General features: G+C 44.2%; 1 protein-coding gene across 1 annotated transcript in view; it reads left to right on the top strand.

The window, feature by feature from the left end:
• insrb (insulin receptor b) overlaps window positions 1-13,105 on the top strand; it is a gene marked incomplete at both ends in the record, with an annotated part of 102,381 nt that overhangs the window by 69,026 nt on the left and 20,250 nt on the right. The window contains 2 exons of the mRNA XM_080001278.1: window positions 11,469-11,677; window positions 12,698-12,831. Coding sequence (XP_079857404.1) covers window positions 11,469-11,677; window positions 12,698-12,831 — 343 coding nt within the window. The remainder of the gene's footprint in view (window positions 1-11,468; window positions 11,678-12,697; window positions 12,832-13,105) is intronic.

Below are 13,105 nucleotides of genomic sequence, written 5' to 3'. Positions count from 1 at the left end.
ATGAAGGGGACTGATGGAGACACAAGCGGTGGATATGATGACACAGATTGTCTAAATATACAGTTGGCGTAGTTTGGATGGAGGCCTCAAGTTAGCGCTGGGTGGCGATATGATGTGACCATGATTCCTTGTAGTATCTACACATTTCAGTGAATCCCTGTGGAATTCTTCAACACTTGAACACATAATATCAACATTAGCTTCTGTGTCGGTTCTGTGGTTATTGTGAAAATGAATATCTCTGCATTGCCCAGCCCCACCTCCACTGAGAAAAATCATTTCATAGGCGCTAGTGTGTGTGTGTGTGTGTGTGTGTGTGTGTGTGTGTGTGTGTGTGTGTGTGTGTGTGTGTGTGTGTGTGTGTGCGTGTGCGTGTGCGTGTCTGTGTGCGGGATTTTAATTTTGAGGGGTCTGCTGTGAAGGGGGTTTATTAAGGGGCAGTGATTCAGGCGTCTCATTTGCTAGATGGATGCTCGCCACCCGACTCCTTCCATCACCTCCCTGCTGCCGTCAAACCGTCCACTCAGCAAAGTCTGTTGGACGTGTGTGTGTATGCAGGTTATAACTGTTTAGCTTGTTTTGTGTGTGTGTGGGTGTGTGTGTGTTGTTGACTGCAGTGGGGTATGCACAAGCAGGTGCTTCTGTTTGATTTGTTCATTAACGGTCGGGTTTGTATTGTGTGTGTGTGTGTGTGTGTGTGTGTGTGTGTGTGTGTGTGTGTGTGTGTGTGTGTGTGTGTGTGTGTGTGTGTGTGTGTGTGTGTGTGTGTGGTGTGTAGGGGGGTGGACTGTCCCGTGTATTCACTACACACGCAACATCAAACACACACACACACACACACACACACACCACAGTTTCTGTTAGAAAAAAATGGTGCCGGTCCACATGTGCTGAAAGATTTCAATGTCTGGTCAAATATTATAACAATTGATAGGCAGGTTTTATAAAAAATGAGATCATGAAGGCATGTAGATTTATATTTTTTATTGAATATTCAAAATAAAATAAGTCCCGTCAGTTAAGCTATTTTAAAAATAAATAAACATTACGACTTGAAATCAAATAAATTCAGTTTGTGATCAATAAGTAACAAGTGCAGCTTATTTATTTAACCTTTACTTAAATAAAATTTTGATAAAATCCAAGGCAAAATAAATATGCTAAGTGTTTGTCAGGACGTCTTGTCGACATATTTTAAAACACAATTAATATTTACCATCTGCTTTGGGTTGGAAATTAAATATACAAGAAAACGCCAATTTATGGATGTATGTGTCCGTGTTATCAGCGATACATCATCTTCTGCTTCTCCTCCGAGTTTTGGACGCTGTCGCTCTGTTTCCGCTCCGTGTATATTGTGTTTTCAAGCGCAACCTGCGGGCGAGGCTTATTTCTATATCAACAATCGTGATTGGTTAGAGGTGAAAGGTCAGCTTTAGATCGTCTAAACTGATTGGCTTTCTGTTGTGACTTGGCAAACGTGGAAATGAACAGATCTGTGGATTTTTTTTTTTTTTTCGAAATAATAGTCTATTTTATTTCGTCATAGAGGGAAAAAAATATGCCGATTGTTATTGTTTTATCACCCAGCATTTATTCAAATTATGCTTAGAGGGAATTCTTTTCACCGGACATTATGACTGGAGAGATATAAATATGTTGGACTTCAACAGATTTTCCCGGTCAAAAAAACTGAAATTAGCGGATAACAGAAACTCTGAGAGACACACACACACACACACACACACACACACACACACACACACACACACACACACACACACACACACACACACACACACACACACACACACACAAATGGACTCATCACAGGCACACACACACCCTCCAGGATCTGTCTCGAACACGCCTCCAAACACCCTCCTGGTTACATCCTTTCTCTCCTTTATTGCCATAGCTTTCACAGAAAGAGGCCATAAGCCGTAATTGTTGTTGCAATTTTCGTCGACTTAATTAACAATGTTTTGTCAAATACACGTTGTCCTCTGATGTTTTTATGTTTATGATTTATCGAGTACAAATTGTGTTTTGTCACCGTTTATCTGTCTCACCCGTGGTGATTCTCCCTCCCCCTCTTGGAGAAGTAATGATGATTTGTTCCTTATAGATCAAAACATGGTGAGATCATTCTCCAAAGATTGGCGACGTTGTGTAACAAAAAGCTGTGCTCTTGTCATCCCATAGGTCGTCCACAGGACAGCCTTATTGCAAGCAGTTCTTGATGATGAATACAGAGTGGCATTGAAGGTTGAGAATTTAAACTCCACTTGCAGATTAGCTCTGTCTTGAATGCAGTGGCATACAAATAACCTGTGTTGTATGCCCAGCATGCTGACAGCACAGGTAAAAAAAAAAACGGGGAGGAGGATTTGAAGAGAGAGAACGCTGGGAGTGGAGGGGGCCAGCCTATTGATTTTAGCCTCGTCCTGAGCATCTGTAATGAGATCTAGTGTCTGTGGCTTTTCCAGGGGAACAGATCTGTCACCCTGGGCTGTCTGTGTGCGTCTGTTTTTATTGGGGAGGGTTTCAAGATGTGAGGGGCGCACGGGGGCAAGAGAGGGTCAAGAACGACATGGAGAGGGAGTGTAGAGCAGGGGCCGACATGGTTGTGTGTGAGTGAGTGAGTGATGCAGCTGATGTCGGGGAGGGGAATGGGAGTTCAGGAGCTGTGGAACGGAGGGGACAAGAATCAAAACGTTGTCTCCGGAGAAATAGTGGAAAATCGCCCGTTAGGAGCGAGGCTGCTAATTACTGCAGACTGTGTCTATGTCTGGAGCCGTCTCCATGGCAACGGGATGGGCCTATTGCGAGTGAGCAGGGCCAGCCAACACACAAGAGGAATAGGAGGGGGAAATCGATGAAAAGACAGACAGACGAACGGACAGGAAGTCAGAAAAACATCTTCATTATGCCGCGTGCGTGCGTTTGTTTACTTGTGATCTTCATTTGTATTCATGCCCGCTTGTGTATTGTCCTGATGCTGTAGTGAATGAAATACTACCAATGAAGAACCCTGAATACCATCAGTGTACTCTATACGGTGTACTCACCACATTACAGTGAGGAAATGAAGGTGAAACAGATTTAAATTACAAATTGAAGACAGAGGAATGTCTGCAAACCGTTTGCAAACTAGTGAACACCTGGCACATATGCTGTACATCTTATCAAACTCAAAATGTCGCCTTTGGTCAAATCCTGTTCGAAACACGCATTAAAGTGTCAAAAAGCGTTGTTGTGAGTATACTGGCGCTGCAATTCTCTCATTAGTATTAAATGCAAATCCATCAATGCCATCAAGCAGCAGAAGAACTCTTCAGTTAAAAAATATTGTACAACTCCCAGTTGGCAAGAGATTTGAGAATGCTTGTTTGTGATTGGAAGGTTGGTTGTTGAACAGTGAAGTGGCATGAAGACATGTTATCTGATCCATGGACTCAAAGCTGAACTGAGGCAGTGTCCGTCCAGTGTGTCTCTCGTAAAGCCGCTCATTGGCCAGAAGTGGAACGGTGTGTAGTTCCACAGGGACGCTCCCAGGTGTGAATGAGATCCACCTACATTGTTTATTGGCTTACTGGCGGCTGAACCGAGTCTGTGCCAGCAGCGTCTTTTTATTTGATGCTTTTGCTTATTTAAAACAATGACAAGACATGTAGAGGCAGGAAGCCGTATGGATGTGTGCAAGAGAGTCTTTTTTTTTTTTTTTCCTTTGTAATTTATTCTTCTTCCTTGGTATGTTTTGTATTGTATTCTGTATTATTTCTTTTTACAAATACATCTATATACAAACAAATCTGGTTTTGTCAAATCGGCTGTGACGTACAAAAGAATTTGAATGGGGTGTTTCTGACTCACAAAAAACTGCTCACAAAAAACTGACTGAGTTGTCTTATTTCACGGTTTGTGTGTTAGTGGGCCCACCAGAGACCTACATGTATGTGCACAAGAACTGAAAAAGGAAGTTTTTCATAATAGGTCCCCTTTAAAAGAACCATGTGCCACTAGCCTGCTGTAGTTTAACCCAATCCAACCTTTGCGTAACCCAATAAAGCCATGGTCATTAACAGGACGCACACACATGCATGGCACCTGTCAAGGGGTGGGATATATTAGGCAGCAAGTGAACAGTCTGTTCTTGAAGTTGAAGTGTTGGAAGCAGGAAAAATGGGCAAGCATAAGGATCTGAGCGACTTTGACAGGGGCCAAATTGTGGTGGCTAGACGACTAGGCCAGAGCATCTCCACAACAACAGGGCTTGTGGGGTGTTCCTGGTAAGCAATGGTAAGTACCTAACAGAAGTGGTCCAAGGAAGGACAACCGGTGAACCGGTGACAGGCTCATGGGCGCCCAAGGCTCATTGATGCATATGGGGAGCAAAGTCTAGCCTGTCTGGTCCCACAGAAGAGCTACTGTAAAACAAATTGTTGAAAACGTTCATGCTGGTTATGATAGAAACGTGTTGGAACACACAGTGCATCGCAGCTTGCTGCATATGGGGCTGCGTAGCCGCAGACCAGTCAGAGTGCCCATGCTGACCCCTGTCCACCGCCGAAAGCGCCTACAATGGGCACGTGAGCGTCAGAACTGGACCATGAAGCAATGGCAGAAGGTGGCCTGGTCTGATGAACCACGTTTTCTTTTACATCATGTGGATGGCCGGGTGTGTGCGTCGTTTACCTGGGGAAGAGATGGCACCAGGATGCACTATGGGAAGAAGGCAAGCCGGCATAGGCAGTGTGGCGCTCTGGGCAATGTTCCGTTGGGAAACCTTGGGTCCTGTTATTTATGTGTCGCGGCAGCATGATTACTCTATGCTGCTTCTACTGCAGTGTTGGGTCGTTCATGACGATTTGGCTTTTTGAATGGCTCAAAAATTTTTTTTTTCATTCAAGTTTTACAGTTTTATGTTGTTTGTTTAAGTTGCTGTCTCCTCTACTGTTTTAGTCCCGATCACACTAGAACCATGACACACCCCTTTTCGGGCGTGTTTGTGACATAAAACGTGACACACCAGAGAACAAAAAAGAAAGGGCATTTCTCCTGGTAATGGGAAAGGCACCAATCGCCTAATATGAGTGGGTTTTGGTTTGGTTTTGGGTTCTGGTTTTCAGTTTTGGCGGCACAAGGGGGACCTACACAATATAGGGAAGGTGGTTTTAATGTTGTGGCTGATTGGTGTGTGTGTATATGTATATATTACACTATTATATTACACAGAACTATTTTCCAAAGTATAATCTATCCTGTGTGCGATTGAGTCTATTCATTTATTAAGATCCGGCACCGAATGTATGGTTGATCCAGACACTGTGACCTAGTGACATAAAACAACACAGCAATTTCTGCATAGAAAAGTACCCAATCTAATTTGTGTGTGTGTGTGTGTGTGTGTGTGTGTGTGTGTCTGTGTGTGTCTGTGTGTGGGGTGGGTGGGTGGGTGTGTGTGTGTCTCTTACCCAAGCCAATAACTGCGCAGCCTGTCTGAGCCAGTCCAAGTGGACATGCATAAATGCCTTATCCAAACATTGACTGCTTTGCATTTTAGCGTCAGCGTACTGTATGAGTCACACACTCCACAAACACACACACACAGTACATACAAATATATCCACTGTAAATAAAAGTCGCGGAGTGTCAGGGCCGTCATTATGTTAGGTGACAGTTGCGCTCAACGGGATTGTATAAATAGAGCGGGTAGAATGAGAGTACCTGGTTAATGTTCAAGTCCTTCTCTCTCACGAAATCCTCCCACATTGTTCGTGCAATAGACTGGGAGATTTAGAAATGTGTGTGTATGTATGTATATATATATATAAAAGAAAGTCGCCTCTTAAGGCTAAAATCTCCTCAATGCTCATGCTGGATGAGCATTGAGTGTGTGCCTATGTAGTATATGACTTGGGACATAGCACCAGGCTCCAGGATGAATCTGAATGGCTTGGTCTGCCTCTTCAGGGGTCAGCGGCCAAAGCCAAAGTTCACCGAGATTGAACTCATCCCATCCCAAACGTTCCTTCGCCTGCTACAGATTGCTAGTCAACCTGACCTAAACATCTTATTTGGTTTTTATTACCCTGTCACGCAAGCTGCTTTAACTCTTTGTTTGCTGTTTGATTTTGACACATTTATTTGCCTATTCTGCGGAACGGTGTGAACTAATAGATTTGGAATGCCTTCAGGCAGCGAGAGAGGTTTCTTTAAACACCTGTATTTAATACATGGTGGTGGTATCTACTGATTCCAGTGGCACAAGCAAAAAACAACTTGACAACAGAAATAAATACATATAAGTAATAATAATATAGTAATCATAATACTACTAATAATAAAAATAAAAGTTAAAAAAATTAAACATTATAAACTACACAAGAAAAAAGGGAAAAAACACCCATTATCCAAATACAGTTATATATTTGTGTATATGTATTCAGCAGTATATATTTGACATTTCAATTATATTTTTTCAATTTTATTTATTATTTTATCCCTTTTTTCTTTCAAACTGCTAAGCTTTTTATTTTTTAATGCTTAAGGTCTGTGTTGAAGTGCATCAAACTTAACCAGAAGAAATGTCCCTGGCGAAAATGAACCCTTTCTGCTTCTGATTTATATCACCACACCAAGGAGTCCACCAAACACAGTGCAAAAAGTCACATTTCCCTCTAAAACAGAGCAAACAATGTCCTTGTAGCACCACTGTTGTTTGAAATTCTGCCCCTCACTCATTAGTTTGTAAAACCTAAAATCAACCCACACGCTGGCTCTCACCAGAGCTGCAACCAGCGGGGCAAAGGGGCTGCATGTGTGTGTTTGGATGACAGGGTGTTCAGGCTGTAGGCTGTTTATGCTTCTCCCTGCCTTCATCTTCATGGACTCAACCAACACAGAGCCCCAGGCGTCTCTGGAGCCACAACAACAGGCTCATCCGCACGCACGCACGCACACACACACACACACACACACACACACACACACACACACACACACACACACACACACACACACACACACACACACACACACACACAACTTTGCTTTCACCTGTTCGACTGGTAGACAGACACACATGCACAGCCTGAAACTGATCAACACACAAGTAGACACTCGTACACCTCTCGGGTTCCGGTGCTTCCTGTGTTTAGTGGCTCGCATAATGGCTGCTCTTTATTTGTGTCAATAAACCTGAGATAGCGGCAGAGACAGAGGAAGATTTCACTGTGTTACTCCTTATCTTCTCAGCAGATCAGAATGTATTAGTTTGAAAAAATGTAATTCAAGTAGAGTTTCAGCATCGGTGAACACTTTCATGGTGTTGAGTCATATTCTGGTATCGGGTTAACAAGCAGGTGGATGGTTGTGTTTACTTGGTGACTGTTGCTGTTGGCCGTTCTTTACCATTATCTTTTAATACACTGTTGTTTTATACACGCTCTCTATCTTCTATTAATCTTCACCCCCTGGGGATTAATAAAAACCCTATCTTATATCCCCTTCTATTGTTTTCATTTGTTTTTATTCAGAAGACATTTCCTTCCCTGAATCCAGTGGCTCAGTCACAACAACAACAACAACAACAAGCCACGTAAACAAAAAAGGTTGAATGTGTGGATTGTAGAGCTCTGGGGTCACACCATATGCTTCACTGCCCCTTTCTCTCACCCCTTCCACCTTATTATTTTTTTTTATTCTTCTTCCTCCTCTTCTCTCTGGCTCTCCTCCCCTCTCGTCCAGTCAGCTCACTCTCCTCCGCTGGCCCCTCCCCCCCTCCGTGCCCATCCTGCTGATGCCATTGTTGTTGTCACACTTGGCGATGCAGCTGAATGGAGTGCACAAAAACACATCTTCACTTTGCATTTCGGTGGTGAGCGTGGCTGCGAAGGACACGCCCGCGCCGAGCGTTATCACCGGGGACGACGGCATCACACTCTCTTCCTCCTCCTCCTCCTCCTCCTCCCTCCTTCCCAGAGATCTGTGTTTTTGTTTACACTCCTGCCCTACCCCCATTCTCTCTCTCTCTCTCTCTCTCTCTCTCTCTGTCTTGCATCAGATCACTAGAAGCATTTATAGTGAAGCTTTTGAAGCTTAAGACTCCCACTGCGGCCAAATATAGTAAACTTGAATATAACGTGTGTGTGTGTGTGTGTGTGCCGCTCCGTGTGTGTGCCGCTCCGTGTGTGTGCGTGCGGCTGGGTGAATCCACGCACGCTCCTGATTGAACGGCTCTGGGGTAAAAAATATATATTTTTAAAGTGTTTGTTATTGCTCCCAGCACCCGTAGACAACAGTGCCAATTAAAGGGGAGGATTTTATGTGTAAGAGCAGGAAGCACTGACGTGTGTGGCTGCTCGTTATTGGCTGCCCTCCTTTCTCCCATGGTTCCCTCCCCCAGGGGCAAGAACAGCCAGGGCTGTTTACTGCCACAGCCAAATGAAAGATAAACACAACACACCTTTGATCAGAGCTTTGCATAAAAGAAATACAAAAAAAAACTAAAACAATAACGGCAGTGTGTGTTTAAAGGGAAGCAGCGAGTCAAATATTGAATGACACCGGAAGATTACAGACGTAACTTTAGTGAGAGATTAAAACTCCAGGATACTACATCCGCCTCCTCAGGGCACCGCTCCTCTTGTTGTTGTCAACGTGTGAGTGAAATCATTACTCCGTTCGTTCATCCATTCCCATCTCTCTCCATCCTCCCGGATTGAAATCAAAACAAGGCCCTGTATGTATGAATGAATGTGGGAGGGGCAGCGTGGCCTAGAAAGGCAGGCAGGCAGATGGAGAGATAGATAGATAGTGGTGCAGGGCACAGCGAGAAGAGGGGAGGAGAGGATGGCGAGAGGAGAACGAGGGAGTGGGGAGAGGAGGAGGAGGAGGAGGGGATGAATGAATGAATGTAAGCATGAGCTGACTGGAGCGTGTTTGGCAGGGGCGCTAGCTAGCGTAGCCTGGCTGTAGCGTGAGCAGAATGGGGAGTAATACTGCTGCAGTGACGGCTCCAATGCTGCTCCCCGCAGGGGGCGTTGTGCCGGGATGTGATGCACAGAGCACTGGGACCATTAAACACACCCACCAAACTCCTTCACCAGGCGTTTATGTAGTTTGTTTACCTGATCTTTAGAATCCATTTTTCAGGGGGAATTGAGGAAAGGCTTATTTACAAGTCTTGTCTATGACACTAGGTTTATTTTTATAGACTGTGGCTTCCTCTTCTGTTATGAGCATATTTACTATTTATTTTTAGTGAAGCAAATGCTTTTATCCAAAGTGACATACACCAAATGTGTTTGTAACCACCCGACTGTTGGTCTCATTAACCACTCAGTAAAAATAAACAAGTAACATCAGCAGAGTCGCAGAGTGACTGACAGCTTTGCTGGCTCCTTGTCTGCCTCTGCCCCCTGTCTGCCCCAGCGAGGCCAGGGTTAACCCTGGGCGGCTCTCCTCCCCAACATGGAGGAGGCCATTGAGTGGCTACCTCCCCCAGCCAGCATACACATTGGCTGAGGCTGAGGGCGGATCTGGGGCTGGAACCAAGCTCCGGCATGGATTCCAAACTGGAGCTGGAGCTATTTCCTCCTCCTCTGTTCCTCTTACATACACACACACACACACACACACACACACACACACACACACACACACACACACACACACACAGCGGAGAGGGGAGGACAGCAGAGTTATGTATATTGGTGTGTGTGTGTGCGTGTTTGATTCTGTTTGAACTAAGCTCATAGTAAAGATAATGTAGTGCGTTGATTAAGAGGGAGAGACACCCCTTTGTGAACCATCTTAGGGCAGAGGTGTTTTTTATCTTCCTCAATTATCTCTCTCTCTCTCTCTCTCTCTCTCTCTCTCTCTCTCTCTCTCTCTCTCTCTCTCAATCCAACCTACACTCCCGACTTTCTTAATCGCTTTTTCATTTCCCCCAGACTGATTTCCCGCGACCCCTACCACACGCCCTCATCTGTCTTCTCGGTCCTATTTATTCCTCTCTGGCAGTGCAACGGGCAGCCCCCCTGTGTAGAAGCGTGGTCCTAGCTGTTTCCTTGGCACTAATTTCTCCTGTGATAAGGCTGGCACACAGTGCTCCCCGGCCGTCCCAGACAATTTAACGTTCCGTTGCACTCTTTCAGGCTTTAGTTTGTTTGTTTTCTTGTTTGTTTGCATGTTGGATTCTTCGCTACTACACTGTGGAAGGTCAAATATAACAGCCGTCTGCTTTTCAAGATTCTTCTGTTGCGATAACGGAAACCCCAGTTGATATCTCATGTCGTATCACCATATCGATATCATATTAATATATCTCGAGATAATCATTTTTGCAGTCTTGGAGTACGCCATTGCACCATTGACAGTCAATTGGTTTTTAAAAATGTCAAACTTTTTCAACATTTTGTCAGTTTCCGTGGCCCTTGTTGTGCTGTTACCAAACACGATGAAACCTCAGTCATCAGGGGTGAGGCTCGGCTTCAACGAAAATCCTAAAACAGGCCCCACACGCAGCAACATCTTCTGTCCTGCCATCTTCTGTTCACTTGCCGTGTGAAATGCAATCTGACAGCGCAGTGAGGACCATGGTGTGAGCGGCTCATTAATACACAGACAAGACAAGGAGCCAAGACAAGAATCTCAACAGGGGGTCAGACGGCCTACATTCCAGCGTTCGCTGCTACAGTTGTCCTCAATAAACTTCCAACACCTTTCTACATCGGCACGGGTTACGTGTTCCAAAATATCCAGATGCTCTCAAAGTGGATGTTCAACCAAACTTTCATGATTTTACCAGTCCAGTGTGGTCTGGTGAAAAATGTCCACATTTGGACCTGCCTTCACAAAATGGTGTTTTCTTTTCTGAAGGAAAACACCAGATTTTTGAAACGCACCCTACAGGAACCTTGTCAAAAATGACCTGTATATATATATTGAGATATATAATATGTTTATAGATTAAATCATGTATGTGACGTGCATACTTTGCTTGTGAGTGCCCTTATTGCTCTCTGAACAGGTTGGACCAGCAGCCGGTGGCCATGTTGTCATGTTGACTCTGAGGTTTTCCTCTGTTTTCCTCCTCTGTTCTTGTTGTGACGTTTTTTGTTGTGCAGAGAGAGAGAGAGAGAGAGAGAGAGAGAGAGAGAGAGAGAGAGAGAGAGAGAGAGAGAGAGAGAGAGAGAGAGAGAGAGAGAGAGAGAGAGAGAGAGAGAGAGAGAGAGAGAGAGAGAGAGAGAGAGAGAGAGAGAGAGAGAGATTTGCTAGTGGTTTATATTTTGCTGCTCCGGGCTCCTTGCTGTGAAAGTGGAATGCATTGGAGCGTTTTAAACAACTTTAGATTTGTTCTTGCTCTCTTTCTAAATACAGACCAGAGGTTCGGCAACTGTTATTTAAAAAACATTAGTTCTGATTCTCACCATCGCCTTTCTTATCTCCCTCCTTTCCAGTGTGTTTAGACAACTGTAAACATGGTGCGTGCAGCCTGCAGGGCCAGTGCTGCCACGACCAGTGCCTGGGCGGCTGCGCGGAGCCGGGGAACGCCAGCAGCTGTGTGGCGTGCAGGAACCTCCAGCACGAGGACAGGTGCCTGGACAAATGTCCCCCTGGATTCTACGTTTTCAGGGGCTGGCGCTGCGTCAGCTTCTCCTTCTGCCAGGTCAGTGATGGAGGGATGGGTCGCGAATAATACTAACAATAATAATACAGACGATAACATTAATACTTATGATAACAAACTTTATTATATTGTGGTAATTTAAATCAAAGTAAACAACTGTTAGGACAAATAATTGTCATATAAGTAGAAGCGATTAAAAATTGAATTGTCCATTTCATGCAGCTATCCGAATATAAAAAATATTATATTAATATAATAATGTAATAATCCACATCCACCCTATGAATAAGAGCCAATTAAAGCCATTGAAAAACAGAACATAAAAATTTGAGTGATGAAATGTGCCAACTTATTATTCTATTAGTTGCATCATTTCTCACATTGGCTTAGATTTGAATGGAAACATATGACTGTAGACCATGATTTTATGAGATTTTATCTAATTTTATGAATTGTATTAAATGATTGCAATGAGCGCATATAATTGCAATTAGGTGATTATGCAATAATTGTGACAGCTATTCTTTAAAGTATGTGTGGTGTGGGGACAGTGTGGTTTGAGCAGCTACGCCTGTCCTGGGTCTAGATAATTGGGGACCCAGGATCAGTGTGGCTGCATACCTGTTGCTCGTTGGTCGGTCTTATGAGCAGCAGGTAAAAGCCCCATCCCCACACACGCTTAGGATAGGAGTCCTTGTCATGACACATGGCTATCTGCTCCAGGGCTTGTTCCAACTAGCCCACTCTCTACAATAAACCTTGTCGTCTGTGTCTCTTGCCGGAGGTCTCTGAAAACGCCACTTGAATGGCGTGTGGCAGGCGAAACGGCCACAGTCACCCAAGAACACAATACAAAAACACATAATTAACAAGAAAGTTTAAAAACTGCTTCATGTGCCGCATAGAAAATAATAAAGAAATTCATAAAGAAACTCATAAAGAGATAAATCTAAATTAATTATTAACACTCTAACACATAAACAATTGTGGTCATACAGAATTGTTTTCTCCTCTCTGTCCTTGTTGCGGGTTTTAATGGTTTTAATGTCTTTTAAACAGCACCTCCACAACCAGTGCAAGCAGAGCAAGCGGCTGACGCAGGACCGTGAGCCAGGATGCCACGAGTACGTCATCCACAATGGAGCCTGTATCCCCGAGTGTCCCTCCGGGTACACCACCGTCAACTCCACCTCGTAAGTCCTTCTGTCTGTCTCACTGATCTGAACACACAAATATACCCACATACCCTTCCTGCATTGGATGCAACTCAGTGGCTACTTGACCTCAATAAACACTGAATGCTAAAGATTGGAAAGTTAAACTATTAACCAGTAGTTTAACTTTTCAATCTGTGGCCTAAAACGCAATAGTTATTCAAGTTTTGGGGTCGTTGAGGTAAAATAGCTGCTGTTGTGATTCCACTCGACGCATCTCTTTGCACAGGCTTATCTGCAGGGTGTGTAAGTG

Source organism: Zeus faber, assembly GCF_960531495.2.
Source record: "Zeus faber genome assembly, chromosome: 1".
NCBI lineage: Eukaryota > Metazoa > Chordata > Actinopteri > Zeiformes > Zeidae > Zeus > Zeus faber.
Note: the sequence above shows the minus strand (reverse complement) of the source record. Positions and strands in the feature narration are given on the sequence as shown.